Genomic DNA, 17,262 nt, shown 5'->3' on the forward strand with positions numbered 1-17,262 from the left:
CTCGAGCAAAGAAAATATTCCCTGTATGTATATATTCTGTCTCAGTAAGAAATGAAACGCTTTAAATAAATAGCTTTGAACTTTATAATTAAATTTGATTGAAGTTAAGGTCAAAAGAGGGATTCTTACATGAAACATTAATTATTCGAAATATTGCAAATCATCAAAGAATTATTTCAGGGATATTTCCTGCGCTAAACCTAATATTAAAGTTATATAACCGGAATTGATATAAAAAATAAATAACCTGAATTAGTCTTTTCAAATATACCCGATGACCCTGTGAGAACCCCTTGGTCAGTTTGACTATCCCACAAAGCATCCCTGGGATTACCCGGATTTTCTCTCTTTACTTGACAAGTACAAGTACCTTACATGAATTGCTTCAAGTTGTCTTGTCATTCAAAACACTAATCACCTCAAAAGCCATCTAAGATTTCCGGAAGTTATCTCATGTGTGGTACGGATTTAAGTCACTTAGCGGAGACATTTTAATACCCAGGTCACACATCTTTAATTTCTTCAAACGGACTATTCATACCTTTTACTATGTTTTCAATTTTCGGAAACCCTTCAACATCTAAACCATTCATCAGGAAGCTCCGTCAATATAATAAGAAGTCTGCAGGCTGTGTATGGATCGACTGACTTTTCATCTCAATTCTTTACTTTATAAGAAGTCTGCAGGCTGTGTACGCAAATCTTTACTTTATATTACATGTAATTCCTGTTGATATAACTATCATTCTAAATATCAACATCACCGTCGAGGAATGCTGTTAAGACCAATTAGTCTAAGGCTGTTAAAATGTCTTTTATTTTTTATCGATCTTTTAAAAATGACAGTCTGAATCCAGGAGATTTCCTAAAATACATGATTTTGAATCCATTGTTTGTTTTGTCTAGAGTATAACAGCATCATCCTTCTACTAACCATAGAAATACAGTTAACATTTATACATATCTCACAATGAATCATGATCACATTGACGTTTGTTAATTTTTAACCTGCAATAATAAAATAAAGGATAAAACCACGGAAATGCTGGAACATAATATAAGGTTATCTTATTCTACCGAGTAATTTTTTAACCGATTTAAAACCAAGCTGTAGTGAAGAATTTAAAATGAAAAATAGAGTGTCAAGAGAGAATGTGGTCTGCGATGGAACACCAAAGGTCGAGAGAAACTGACAACACCATGGCAAAACACAGAAGACAACAAATAAAACCCAAGTTAACAAAAAAACTAAATATTGAGAAAATTGGTGCGTTTTGTTATTTGATTTTGCAATGTGATTATGGACTTTCCGAATTGATTTTCCTCTAAGTTCAGTATTTTTGTGATTTTACTTTTTGATACATAAAGTCACATAACACTGATAATAGGTTTATCCATATGACTATTATTGGGATCCCGCAGACAAAACTGTGTCAACACACATATGAGTTCGTTCTGTCCAATGTTTAGTTTTCTTTGTAGTGTAATGATGATTTCTTTTGCATCGGTGCTATTTCTGTACCAAAAATCTGTAGTACTGGACATTTACTTTTAAGTACATATATAGTACCTATGCAAAAGTAGCTATGTTGCCGTGTGGAAATGTTAGTCAGTGTTGTCGTTTTTCGTCGGCATAAGGTTTAAATCGCCCACTATGGTATCATCAAGTTTTTTTCGAAATTCAAAGTAGTAAATAAAGGCAACAGTAGTATACCGCTGTTTAACACTCGTATATCCATGGACAAAAAAACAAAATCTGGTAACAAACTAAAGCTGGTGGAAACGGATTAAATATAAGTGGAGAACAACGACACAACACTAAAATGTAACACACACAGAAACGGACTAAGCATTAGACAAAATCCGATGAGAATACCAAATATAACATCAAAACCAAATAGATGAATTTGGGATAAGATAGTACCGTGACACGTCTTATAGTAATGTGAATTCACAATAGTAAACAACGTCTCAACCACATCTGAATCAATATAACAAGGTATGGGGAAAATAAATGATAACTTATACGATTTTGTGATTGTGGCCAGGAATGTTAACGATATAAGAACAGTGCACATTGGGTAACGAGGAAAATCAAGCAGTAAATGACCAATATTAAATTAAAATGAGAGGGAAAACATAACTCTACAAAAAATGTGTTTCTGTTGTGTCGTAGTTCTCCTCATATATTTGATGTGTTTCCCTCAGTTTTATAGATTAATGAATTTCGAACAACGGTTTACTATTGTTGCCTTTATATTTCGCACAACACAACAATATACAACATTTGTTTGAGCTTTTGATTTTGACATTTGATTAGAACTTTCCATTTTGAATTTTCCGCGGATTTCAGTATTTTTTGTGACTTTACTTTTTTCGTCTACAAAAGACTGATGATGTTTTATTCCGATTTATTCTCAAAGATCAGGCAAATATGTGAAACATGTAGATTATTCGAGCTTTTTTGAAGGAGTAACATTTCCTTCTGAAAAAAGTGGAAGATGACTATTTATGCTTCCGCTTGATTATTCTACTAGTATCAATCTCACTCTTTTGTACAACGAGTTTTTTGTGGGGTTCGTGTTGTTTGGTCTTTAGTTTTCTTTGTTGTGTCTTCTGTACTATTATTTGTCTGTATGTCTTTTTATTTTTAGCCATGGCGTTGCCAGTTTATTTTCGATCTGAGTTTGACTCTCCCTCTAGTATCTTTCGTCCCTCTTTCATGGTTGACAATCATAGTCAAATAATCAAATAACATGATTAGTAAAGAAATATTCAATAAATAAGTCTCATGTTTTTACATATTTTATTGTGATTTTTAATGGTCAATGGCACTCTTTGAGAGCCGTTTACAAGAATATAATATATATAAACAACAATAATAATGATCTAATTGAATTTGTGTCAACAAATCTGTCTATTCTCATTTTGGCTTGGTAAAACAGATCAACATGGCTTACATAAAAATAGAATCTTTAACATCCAATAATAAATAGTATAACAATAAAAGCTTGGATAGTGAATTTAGTACAAGTGACAATGGTTTGGTTTCTATAGTAACTCCAAGAATATGTTCACACACATCAAATAGCCTATCAATTAACTATTTGATTCTAACAAGGTAAGAAAGCTCCAGCTTTCCATTACTGAACAATATGACTTATGACTGAACAATGTGCCACTATATCAAGAGCCAGAATTTAGCTATTCAATACCAAATAATCGTTTATTACTGAACAATATGCCACTATATTAGGAGCCAGAATTAAGCTATTTATGATCAAATCATAGATGTTATACTACATCTATGATCAAATAAAGGCAACTGTAGTATAGCACTGTTTAAACAATAGTTTATTACTGGACAATATGACAGTATATAACTCTCTTTATTTTTGTCTAGTTTAGGCCATTGAAAGGTTACGTCTTGGAAATTTTTACAACACAGGAAATCATTATTTCAGACCATTAACCGATTTCATGGGTTTGTTAAAAGAGGCAAGAGTCAAATGAGTTAATTATAAAAAAAAAATAGAAGTAGAAACTCGGAAAGCCCATTGTTTGGATATTTCTAGTAAATTCTGTCATAAAGCAGACACCTGTTTATATATAGCTGAGGTTTTTTATAAACATACATTCACACAATCACACACAAAGAGAGAACACCCAAATCTGTTTTATCCCCATAAGAAGGTAAGGACAGTTATGGTATCCTGTCAAAAAATACCCAAAATATATAGGAAAGTTTCTTAGGTAGTTATCATTAAAGCAATTAACTAGTATCATTATGCTGAATCAGCAAATTTAAAAAAGACTAATTCTAAGGATAGATTTACAGTATCATGTATAGAAATGCCTTGAAATATACAAAATTAAATACTTATGATTGATTCATTGAAGCTGTTCACTGGCATCCTATCTTAGTTGATCCAAGAGATAATGAGCTGGTATCCTTTAATATAAGTGCCATGAGATATATGGAAAGTTGGATTAATTTATGTTTCTGCTTGCTAAGTTCTTTGTTATCATAACGGGTCAACTTCAATCTGACAAATATAATTCAAACAAAATCTTCAATCTGACAAATATTATCTAAATAAAGAGAATGCTTTTTTTTTTATTATAGATATCTTGTATTTCAACATACAAGAGTCCCCTTCAGACAAAGTATTCTAGATATCATAATAATAAGAATAGTTTAAAAATAGGCAAGAAAATATTTTTAACAGAATTTTAATTATTTCACCTAAATAATTGAAAAAGCCATTGACCACAAAATTCTGTAAGTTTAATCTCCAAACATTAACAGACAATAACAATCAAAACCAAGGAGTAAACAAAGAATCACAAAACCAAAGGACATTTACATTTATAAATAATAATTAAGAAACACCACAAACTTGTAAAACTTTGTAACGGAGAAATAACTGTTTTTTGAATTTGACACAAATTGCAACTTCACATCATCTGTGAAGAGTATTTTTTTAAAAGGAAATGGGAAGAAAAAACAAGTTTTGTCAGTTTCAGATTTCAACAACCAATAACATCAAAAAGCCACTGATTAAAGGCTGAATTCAAAATATAAAATTCACAATAAATCAATAGGAAATGTTATTGATGAATAATTAACAATATTGAAACCTTGAAAAAAACCTGTATGAACTCCTAAAGGTGATTCTGTTATCATTAAACATCAAACAGAAATAAAACAAGACTTAATCAATCACTAACTTTTGAAGTTTTCTGAGAAATATTTATTTTTCTTTGTCTGTGTTATAAGACTAATAACATGAACAAATATTAAATTCGGGTTCCTTTGAAGATATCACAACTTAAAGGTAAGGTGATCAAATAGAACAGATACCAGTAAAAAAACTAAAACTTATCAATTTCTTGAGTAGTGCTCAAGTACAAGAAATCTTTAACTAAACTTTACGAGTAAGGCTAGCTTTAATAATCTGCTGACATAATCAAATATTTCTGACATTAAAATCAGCACTTTTTTTTTAAATGAAAATGGTTTGCTTCAATATTTTTTAATTGGAACCTAGAAACTTTTTATGGTTGGAAGAAACCGTTAATGTAGTCAGTAGAGCTATTTTATTTTTAGGAAATAATTTAAAAAATGTTCTTGACTTGACGTTTTTGTTTCACTGACACAATACATTACTAATGTTTAACTCTAATCAGTAATAATGTGAAAGCGTAACAAGTGAAAAAAAGTCCCTTTAGCAGTATCCCAAATCTTCTTAATCTTAAACTTAAGCATGTAAAGCAAAGTGGATCAAGGATTTAATTTCAGACAAATGTGAAGTAAAATTTTCTTTTTTTTTCGGATGCTCTGATTTTTTTCATAATTGGGAAAAATTAACATGAAAAAATAATTTCGTCAACCTGTTTATTCACTGCAGCTGTCATGAAAATCTTCAAAATAAAAGTGAACCTGTTAATAGAGGACAAGAAAGGACGAATTGAACCTGTAAATCAAGGAAAATAATAAAATCAATCTGAACAGTAAATTTCAATATACTAGCACAATTATACAAGCTTTATTTACATTATACCAATTTGGAGGAATTTAAAGAATTTCTGTTATACTTTATAAAAGTGGAAGTGTCCTTTTCCAAAAAAATTGTCCTTCATAACAAGTTCACTTTCTACGAAAATGATAAAAATAAGATTTTCACATCTGCAGTCTTATAAACATATCAGGGAAAACAGGTACAAATCTTAATTAAATTTATAAATATCCATAACATGACTTTCCCTCTGGCCAATCAGACAGTACATAACATATTTCTAATTCACCCATTTATTTGTGAATGTCAAGCCGACAAAAACATAGAAAATCCATCGTGGGTCTATAGAGAATTTAATGTAGTTTTTCAGCTCATATTGTCTGGTTTATGAAAATTTTTCAATTTCTTGGTGTTTATTAATTACAGTCTAAGGAACCATTGGTGTTACATGTCACTCAGTACTGAATATTTCTTTACGTTCTATACCTTATCACGTGACATAAGATAGTCTGAGAAAATAGTACAAAAATCAATTAAAATTCAATAATTTACCTTTATCTATCTGAAAACAGCAACTTTATAAAATATCAAAGTGGAGATGTTTCTGAAAATATTCTTTTACTATCTATCGATGCATGGTCTTGCACTATTTTCATAAAAGGATTGGTTAGTTTTAATGAAATTTATAAACCATAAAGTTAAAATTACCTTTGGCATATATTTGTCAGATTAAAACAGAGTAAGATGTCGTGTACAGAAAGATTTGTTTCAAACGATAAAGATAGACCTCTTACATATTATATAATTTGTATTCCTTTTATAGCAACGAGGAAGTGCTACCTTAATGTAATCGGATAAATATATCGTTACATCTATAATTAAAATTGAATGAGTTTAATATAATCCAGTATTGGCCATTAAAGTTATCTTAGTTCATCCATTATGATTACATATTGTGCTTTTTAAAATGTCAAAAGCATAAATCAACTATTTTTTAAATAAATGTAGGCTAATAAAACTGAAAATTAATTGGATGCAACAAATAGAAGGTTGTGAAGTTAAGACGAATTTCGAATTAAGAAAAAAATTCTGTTGTTTTTTGTTTTAATTGTAAAAATTAAATCACAAAAATAGTCAAACTGAACTCTAGAAAAAATCCAAAAAGAAAAGTCATTTTGTAAAATGATGTAAAATCTAGTGAATTTAACCAATGGATATATACAAATATAATACAATCCATCGTTACATTGTACATATAAATAGATCTTCTTCAATACAAGGTATATTTTAGTATTCACTGCACACTGATCAATACTAGCATCCTCTTTCTAACAACAACAACAGTTTGACAGGTCATTTTCATCCCAACCGTTTATTCAACCCTATTCAATCTTGAAAATAATTATGATAGATATATTTCTCAGGTCCAAAATTACCCCACATTATAAAGTCCGAGATAAATATCTGATAAAATAGGCCGTAATTGTTATAATTATTTATATGCATCAGAATTACAGTAAAACCTGACAGGAAGAAGACAATTTTGTGTAATAAATCCTCTTTATCAGACCTCCATAATTGTGGCAGTCAATATCACAGGAAAAAACACGACAAAAAACAAAGATAACTTGTTCAGATTTCATATCAGTCGGTGCTTTGACTCATTTATCAAAAAAAAAAACATCAGTTAAACGTATACAACTGAAAAATGTCTAGAATATTTATGTTTTATACATATTCTTATTTCTGTTCATACCTAATACGTTAAGTTTGACCACGGTAAATAATGTAGTATCTAAAGTCAACCAGCAGTATTCAAATATCTGTGTAAAAATTACAAGGCACTAGACAAAATAAGCTGACCACAGAATGACTAAAATACTGTTCTTTGACCTGATTAACCAGTTACAAATTACAATTCTGTATAAACGTAATACATTGTATATATTTCTGACCTTTCCTATATATATTAAGCAACAAAATAATAACCAATGCATTTTTAAACATACAGACATAATTTTGATATTTCATAAGGTTTACATCCTTAAATTTTGTCTTTTTAATTCAGGTTGAAAATAGAATTAATTGATAATGGCAAAAACTCAAGCATTTCATTTAAAGGAAATCATTACATAGATGAAAGACATGGACAAATACATAATATTGTATATGTTGTATAAATCATTTCTGGATCAGCTAAAGGAATATGTTTAATACTGTCTTACTATTTAAAAGTCTAGATTATGAGAATTCTTCTGATCACCAGGTAAATGAAAACAGGTAAATACAGGTAATTACAGGTAATTACAATGAATATCTTGTAAAGGATTTACTATGACAAAATGTGACACAAATTATAAATCTATAAATACCCAGGCAAGTGACCAAGAAATAATTATCAAGATGAAAAATTGTTTCCATGGTAACACATATTTAGCTTAGAAACTGTTGATACCCCTCAGCTCCTGTAAATATAACATCAATCCAGATTCTCATGGCTTCTGGTGAGGGCGCCACCATATAATATGTCCTATCAAATGTCTTAACACAAAACGTCAGTTTATGATTGGGACTTTTAACTGTCCGTAAGTGATCCACGTAAACTTCCTCTATAGCTTGAAAATATATTCCCCCTTTAGCTCTTGTTTCTGTCTTGTCCGTGTAATACACTAACGATCGCTTTACACGATCAAACACAAACCAACGTTTATGCCACGTTTTGAACTTGTTCCCCATTTTATGTAAGAATCCCCGACAACTTGTTGGAGATACAGTCACATGTGGACACATGTCTAAATGATGTCCAGCTGTTTCAATGTGTGTCTTTAAATTAAACTCTGTGTTACGTACTGGTAGATATCTTGTTAATGGGCGAGCCTGAAATAAAAACATATTTTTTAAAATTTTATACAGGTACAATTTGTATTGCAATACTCAAATGAAAGAGATATAGTATACATCTGCTGGAGAGTTTTTCTTCTTTTTTCTTTTATTTCCTTTCTATAATTGTGTACCTCATTTGCAAGGATAAAGTAATTTCTTTTTAAACATGTTCTTAACAAGAATGTGTCCCAAGTATCACTATCATTTTCTATGTTCAGTGGACAGTGAAAATGGGATAAAATTACTTATTTGGCATTACAATTAGAAAGATCATATCATAGGGAACATGTTTACTAAGTTTCAAGTTGATTGGACTTCAACTTCATCAAAATCTACCTCAACCAAAAACTTTAACCTGAAGCGTGAAAGATGGAGGAACGGACAGACAACAAACAGACGGAGGCACAGACCAGAAAACATAATGCCCATAAATGGCGGACGGAGGCACAGATCAGAAAACATAATGCCCATAAATGGCAGACGGAGGCACAGATCAGAAAAAACATAATGCCCATAAATGGGGCATAAAAATCATAAGTAATAAATTATTTATTGCATTCTTAATTGTTCTGGTTGGATAAACTAAGAAGAAATCAAAAAGGGAATTCCAATTTTATATACATTTAGTAATCTAAGATTTTTTTGATTTTTTGTTTGTACCTCAAGTCCAAAATGTATTTGAAACGGATCTCATGTTAACTTGTATTTTAAATCATGTTTTCCCATCTGTTTATCCATATTGTTAAAATTTCAATTGCTCATTTTGCCTGATCATTCTAAAACTAATTTAGTGGAAATTGCTTAGATTACCAACAAACTCAAGTATTGTTCAGTTAATTGTAAAAAAAAATTTGGAGCAAAAATCAAAGATGAGAGTAATTCCATGTTGATTCAATTAGACAGATTTAAACAAATTACAAATTAAAAATAATTTTCTAAGATAAAATCAATAAATTTTAATTAAACCCAATTGAACATGATGTACTTTTAATTAACAAAAATTAAAAAAATCTTATTAGGTCTGTTTGACTACTCCTACATAGGATTACCATTGATTTGGCTATAAGCTGAGCAAAAACAAAGAAGCCATCAAAGTTTGCTTTAATTAAAATCGTTTAAAAGATATAATAATGGGTAGACAACTCTGTCTGACTCTCCAGCCAGGTTAATAAATAAAACATGAAATATCTACTTTTTATAGTGCCATATAAAGATTTACTTGATGACTACGTGAATTATTAATGTTTGATCAGACTTAGCGATTGTGTTTAACATTTCCCATGAGGCTTTGTAACATGATAATGTATCCAATCTGCGTTTTTATATTGAGTTCTGAGAATATATACTTCAGTATAGAACCAAGACTATGCTTCCAGTAATAAAGCCAAATTAACGATAATTTCCTTTGAGAAGTTTTACAGTTAATATCTATTGTATTTTTATCTGGAAAGTTATCATAGTAACACAATGTTAATGTTTTTAACACATGTTTTACATTAAATATTTAAATCTTTTCCTGGTACTTTGATACATGGACAGTTTATTCATAATTTGATATTGTGATTGAGAGGTCAATGTTCCTGAAATTTTGTGAGAGAAATTGTGAGTTTTATAATAATTTCATACATAACCAACAAGTTCAAATCAATGAAAATTCTTCTCACTGTTAAAAATTTGTTTTAAAAGTTTTCAGCTTTGACCCATTTGCTGCTAGTTTTATTGACTCTAGCTGACTTTAGAGGAAAAAAACTTCACCTTTGAAGAAAGTATTGTAGTGAAAATCTGGCTAATTCAAAAACAAACAGAAGTCACAGCTATGACACATTAAAATAGTAAGATGTAAAATTGGTCTTGGCCGTCAACAGTGTGATGTGATATTAGTTTTGATCGTCTACTCAATATTTTGACTTTGAGGAAATCTATTACATGAGTGTTAACACTTCCTGGTTTAGTTCTTAAGAAGCCTAACAAGTCCTTTACTTAACTTCCGAATGATAATACAACTGTTTCAGATTATTCAAGTATGGTTTCCTAATTTGAACACTTCATCATTGATCATTTATCATTGAAGAAGTAAAATTGTATGTTTTGGTTTTAAAAAAAAATTCACAAAATACTGAATTCCGTGATTTAAAGCTCAAAAATGGAAATTCTCTAATCAAATGGCAAAATCAAAAGCTCAAACACATCAAATGAATAGATTACAACTATCATATTCCTGAATTGGTACAGGCATTTTCTTTAGTAGAAAATGGTGGATTAAACCTAGTTTTAAAGCTACCCAAACCTCTCACAAGTATGACAGTTACATCAATTTAAAGTTGTAGTTATGCACCTGCTGGTACATGGTAGGGTTTACCAAATATTTTAAGAAAGTGGATTTTAACTTTTACACTTTTCACTTCTTTAATATTTTGTATGATAACTAAATGACTGTCAACTGTTTACATTTTGTGATTATGCATTGATTTTGGTAATCTTATCACGGGGTCTGTAACTGATTGAAGCAGTATACCTGTTTAACTTGATGATCACGCATTTTAATTTGTTGTTGAACTAATTCTTCTCTTAACATTGTTTCTTCTTGAAGTTTCCTCTCCAATGTTTCTCTCTTTGAACGTTCCTCATGCAGTGCTTGCATTTCTGATTCCCGCAGTCTGACCTGGAAAATAAAAAAAAAAATATCCTTTAATCTTATTGTACAAACACAAAGAAATATTCTGTTAGAAAAACCTGCAATGAAACTTAAACGGAAAAAAAAATATATGAAGAATTCTTTTATTGTTCTAATTAAAGAAAAACAAACTAAATTAAGTTTGACCTCATAACAGCTAATTTCTAGTCAATGAAATAAGGAGAAATACATGGCTCAAATTTGATATGTTCTGCAAATTAGATGTGTTCTGCAATATTAAAAACTTGTGTGCTTAAGTAACTATCTGGTAATGCCAATATTTTTGTAGGGTGGCTATTTAAACAGTTTGCCTAGCTGTTCTATGATTGATATAAGACAATGTTTTATCAATACTCTGTTGTTTAACGTTAACATGTTGATACAGTAGGTCATGATCTGATATTGAAAGATGATCAATTTAATCATTTCATGAACAGATGTTTTAGAATCTAATTTCTTTTTAAAGAAAAAAATTTGTTAACAATGTAATTGTATGGGGAAGTCATTTTTGGAAGAGTAACTTAGTAAAATAAAGTCTGTGAACTGTATGCAGGGTAAAAGTCAAATTGACTCTTGAATTGGTAGAAAGTTTAGAATATGAATGAAATATGAGACTTGTGGTTAGCAACTTCTTTGTCAAGCAAGTACCTGATTCGATGAACTAGAGCAATTACTTGACTATTTTGGACAAAAACTAAGATAGGAATAAAATATCTTTTATATCTCTGTGACTGAAATACAAATCTTGAAAAAACTACTACAAATGACTGTTAATGACTAAGTCTAGGAATAATTAGAGAAGGTGACCACAGATGTTTAACCATAGAACATCAGGTTTTATAATGTCAGTCTGTGTCAATTTACTCTGCTGTCATCCCTCTTGTAACATGTAAGTTAATTAAAGGTACTGTCCCAGGGGGGACTAATTAATGGACTATTGGTAATGTACTGACGATCACATAGAATGGACATATCATAAGGTCAGACACTAAAAATATCCATTAATTTCCATAAAATGATAATCTTCATATCAAATATCATCCAATATAAACTTGACATTCTAATAAAATCTTATTGTAAAATTCTAATAACCAGTAATAAACATCCCTTTAGCAATAAACTTAACTTTAGACAGGATAGCTAAGTATAAACATATATGGTTTGTTTCACATTTGTAATTTGGTGACCTTATATAGTTAACTTATAATGCGGTATTTACTTTGCTCATTGTTGAAGGCTGTACAGTGACCTATAGCTGTTAATTTTTGTGTCATTTGGTCTCTAGAGAAGAGTTGTCTCATTGTCAATCATACCACATCTTCTTTTTTATAAGTATGTTACTACTGAAATAGGGACCAAATTAAAATATATGGTCCAACTGATGAAACAGTGTTCAAAGGAGAAATATTTTTGAAAGTGGTCTAATATATAAATTTGAGACTTGATGAAATAGGCATTTGAAAGGAGAAGTCTCCCATGAAGGGCCAATGTAATGAACTATATTGATAAAACATTGCATGAAAGTCTTTCTGTAATATGATAGGGTCATTTGATAGGAAAACCATATTAAAATGTGTTAAATTTTATACAAAAAAAGATATTTTATGTCAGTTCTTTCAGAAAAAAATACTTTTGGTTATTTCACTATGCAAACAGTCATTTGGAAATTAGTATGGCGTTCATTATCACTGAACTAGTATATATTTGTTTAGGGGCCAGCTGAAGGACACCTCTGGGTGCGGGAATTTCTTGCTACATTGAAGACCTGTTGGGGACCTTCTGCTGTTGTTTTTTTATATTGTCTCTTTGACACATTCCCCATTTCCATTCTCAATTTTATGGTATAATTTTCAATTTATTCATTTCCTTGCTGTTTTCAAAACTTTTAACCAACTGGGGAGTCTTTTGTGTTGGCTTCTAAAAATATGACCATAATACAATAGACTCTGAAATGACAATTGTCATTCGTCAACACATTAACAACTTTTTCATGTGGAATTATGTATGTCCTAATTTACTCTGGGAATTTATTTAATAAAAAATAAACGTATCAAGTCACGTTGACATTTTGTTAGACTAAGTATAGGGAATACTCTTTGATAGAAATATTGAGAGTGAAACAATGTTTTCCTCTGCTTACTAAATCATCAGAGAGCACACATTAAAATGAGACAGACATATCAAATTTCCCCATCTACCATGGCTGGGACATGATCTTACTAATAAAATTACAATCGTGAAATGTCTCTTCATTTTAATATTAAATCTGCCACCTTGTAAAAAAATAATTATTTTTTTCAATTTTAAATCGTGCCTACCATTAACAATTTATTTGTCATTAGTGCATGTAACAATTTGCTGGAATGATTGTAGGACAAATTGGTTTGTATCCTGTCATCCTTCCATTAAATCTCCAACATTATCAAGTTTACTAGTTATGAACAATTAGCTGATATTGTTCAATCATTGATTTGTGGAGCTATGGAATTCTGATTCTCTAACTGTTAATAAAGGACTGTCAACACTGATGGTAAGATTAACATCTGACAGTTCTCAACATCTTGTATGGAAGTGACATTTACAAAAAACATATTCTCACCATGTTATATGGAAGGCTATATGTGACATTTACAAAGGTTCTGATCTCAATAAATTATATTGGCTCGTTATGTGACATTTTTAAAATAATAATTTTCAACAAGCAGGGAGACGATTAAAGTTGACATTTACAATCACACATCCTTCCTATTATTGTTATAAGCTTCAGACAGTAACTTACTAAGTTTCTAACCTGATCCTTGATCACTGACATTTTCTATTGCCCTATTAATGCTGAGCCTGAGCCAGTCTCTCCTTTTATAGCTGACTATGCAGTATGGGCTTTGCTCATTGTTGAAGTCCGTAAGGTTACCTATAGTTGTTAATTTTTGTGTCATTTTGGTCTTTTGTGGATAGTTGTCTCATTGGCAATCATACCACATCTTCTTTTCAACTTCCATACCTAATTCTTTATCAGTGATTTTCTGTGGCTCTAAGTCTGAGCTTGAGCCAGTGACTTTCTGAGCTACCTATATGACCCTCTATCAGTGATATGTTCTTGCGATCTAATGCTGAGCTTGAGCTAGTAATTTGTCAAAATTCTCCTCTATCAGTGAGATTTTCTCTTGCTCTAATGCTGAGCTTTAACTAGTTATCTTCAAGTTCCCTACCTGAAACTCTATCATTAAAATGTTATCTTGCTCTAATGCTGAGCTTGAGCCAGAAGCATTTAATTTTCTTACCTGATCCTCTATCAGTGACATTTTCTCTTGCTGAGCTTGAGCTAGTAATCTTTCAAGTTCCATTAATTTCTCCAAATTATCTTCGCCACTACTTAAACTGAAATAAAGAACATTTATAATGAAGAAGAATAATTAACCTATTGATTTTACTCGTAGTGAGGATTCTGACAACACTACAACAGAGTTTATTGTCCTTTAATTTGTTTTTAACCATAATCATTACATCTATTTTAAGACTATATATGGAGACAACATGATCATTTTCTGTCAATATAAAATACATCTTGACAAAATAAAGATACCACATATAGCTGTGTTTACAACCAATATGACAAAATAAAGATACCACATATAGCTGTGTTAACAACCAATATTTTCAATAGGAATAAAACAAAAAAAGAAACAGGACCATGTCACAGTATATATTAGAAGATAAGATATGCTGGTTAATGCTACCAACCGTGCAAGGGCTGAATAGCCAGTCAAGGTCGTTAAAAACTTCCATTTGTTGGTCAATGCTATGGATGTAATAGATAGGTCTTTTATAGATATAAGAAGATGTGGCATGAGTGGCAATGAGAAAATGTACTCTCGATCCAAGTCACAATTTGCCAGGCTTATTCAAGGAACACGAAATATTTGAATTTGCAGTGTAATGAGGACATCAAATGGGCATACACATATGTCCTTGATCACTCGCAAAGGTATGGAGCAAGAGGTCCTTGATTAATATCATTTAACTGATCGTTAAAGTATGTTTTGATGTTCAGTTAAAAATCAATTAGTTTTGGACGCAGATGTCCTTTAATCTGTAATTAAAGACAAATACAAATAGGTTTTCATATTCACATTTCAAAAGGTTTCATTCACTTTCTAATGTTCAATTTACATGCAAAACAAGAAGTTCCATTTGCCAAAAGCCAAATGAGACAAGATTTCTTGGAACTATACTCTGTAAATAAACAAACTTAATCACTTCAGGACAAAAGCACCCTGCAATCGCTTTGTCAACTTCAATTAAAAAAAACTCTCTCTAAAAAAAATCCTCTTATTTCGTAAACAAAAAGAAACCTTGATAACTTAGATTCCTTTGAAATGAAACCATACAACATTGTGCAACTACCCTAAGATCATTTTTTTCTCCTTTAACATTTAAGCCCAGCTAGACAGCCAAATAAAAATAAAATTAAACGTTTAATTGTCCATTAATTGTTTATTTGACAACAGAGCTCCATTATCCATCATTAAATCATGGTAACAAAAGCTCTGTGGAATTAGATACATATATTGTATTAACACAATGGACACTCAGGGACAACTCTCAAATGCTCCCAGTAAAAACAATTAGTAAATGATGGCATACTATATATAATCAATTCGCTTTTTGTAAATAATTTACTGCAATATCATATCAACTTATTTCATTGTTCTAAGTTCTGAGAGATGTTGATTCATTGCAGCCTAATTATAATTCATTTATCATTCTATGTTTTTTAAATTTCACAATAAGACCATACCTTCTATACTAAAATTGTGTTTTCATTTTATTTATTCTTTTACATTTAAATGGTCTATCGTGGGACAACCTATGTGAACATGAAACTGTTTTTTAGGAACTAGTTTAGGGATAAAGATTCTGTGCTTGATTTTTGGAAAACAACGAAAGCACTCTTGATTTTAAAATTGTTTTATCTTTGTTTTTTCCCCCCTCTAAATTTAAGTTATAAGGGTCTTAAATGGGACAGGCTATTCAAAATAAACATTGTTTTTGTATGGACTGGTTCCAAAATAAATTTCCTTGATCAATGGTTGTGTTTGATTTTTGGAAAACAACAACTGAAGCTCACAGTATACAAATATGATGATTTGTAAGCCTTCTTTTGTCGGTTGTTGTCAGAACTTGTGTAATCTATAACTATCATTCTATAACCCACAATAACACCTGAGACTACGATCAATAGTATTTGTTTTTTTCCTAGATTTTAAATCTTATGTATTGATTCTAAATCTAAGTAGTAACTACAAATCAGACGATATAAGTACCAGGTTAAGTAGGTATATGACAAAGTATAAACACTGGCAATATAGTGGAATTATAAAATGTGTCACTTCAGCACAATCGCTTTTATAAATATCAAGTATGTAAAGAAACTATGATATGAATTAACATGAACCGATCATCTAACTTTGATATAAGCATACAATGTTAAGCTTACTATGATACCAATTGGGCCAACAATTCTATACTGGTTTGGCCAACATAGGCCAATACCTTGATACTTTCCAGATTTGGTAGATTGCCAATTAGACAAGTATCTACCCAAAACTGATTGATTTGAATGTAAGCAGTCAACTATAGATCAATATATGGCCTTCAAAAATGAGCAAAACCCTTGCACTTGCTGGGCAACCATATTCCAATACCAGTATGTTTTTTGAGTCAACATAACATGTAACCATTATATTTAAAAAAAATAAGAAGTGGTATAATTGCCATTAGACAACTTTCCATCAAAGATAAAATGATATAATAAGTAGTTGTAAGCATCTATAGGTAAAAATTTGCCCTTCAAGAAGGAGCAAATCCCATGTACATTTTGAGACAAATTACTAGTATTGTACCAGTATACATTGTTGGGTCAAAATACTATGATACCAGTTGGGTCTACACATTATAATGGTCAACATACTATTGTGTTATTTTACTGGCCTCATAATGCAACCATATAAATAATTCCATCAATTTTTTTTCGCCCTGCATATTTTATCATGTCACCTTTTGAAAGATATAGACATGCATGTACTTTTAAGCATCATTAAGAAAAAATCAACTGCAATGAAAATGTTGAAAAAGTTGAACAAGCAATTATTCAACAAGCAGTTGAAGCAGTTATTATTCAACTAG

General features: G+C 30.6%; 1 protein-coding gene across 1 annotated transcript in view; it reads right to left on the reverse strand.

Moving 5' to 3' along the window:
* Positions 1-2,789: 2,789 nt before the first annotated feature.
* The window catches only part of LOC134722266 (pleckstrin homology-like domain family B member 1), a 103,948-nt gene continuing 89,475 nt past the window's right edge, over positions 2,790-17,262 (reverse strand). Inside the window, exons 14-16 of the mRNA XM_063585874.1 lie at positions 14,358-14,454; positions 10,918-11,064; positions 2,790-8,396 (exon numbers count right to left, since the gene is read on the reverse strand). Coding sequence (XP_063441944.1) covers positions 7,953-8,396; positions 10,918-11,064; positions 14,358-14,454 — 688 coding nt within the window. The 3' untranslated portion in view covers positions 2,790-7,952. The remainder of the gene's footprint in view (positions 8,397-10,917; positions 11,065-14,357; positions 14,455-17,262) is intronic.

The sequence above is a fragment of the Mytilus trossulus genome, chromosome 6, assembly GCF_036588685.1.
Source record: "Mytilus trossulus isolate FHL-02 chromosome 6, PNRI_Mtr1.1.1.hap1, whole genome shotgun sequence".
In the NCBI taxonomy this organism is placed as follows: domain Eukaryota; kingdom Metazoa; phylum Mollusca; class Bivalvia; order Mytilida; family Mytilidae; genus Mytilus; species Mytilus trossulus.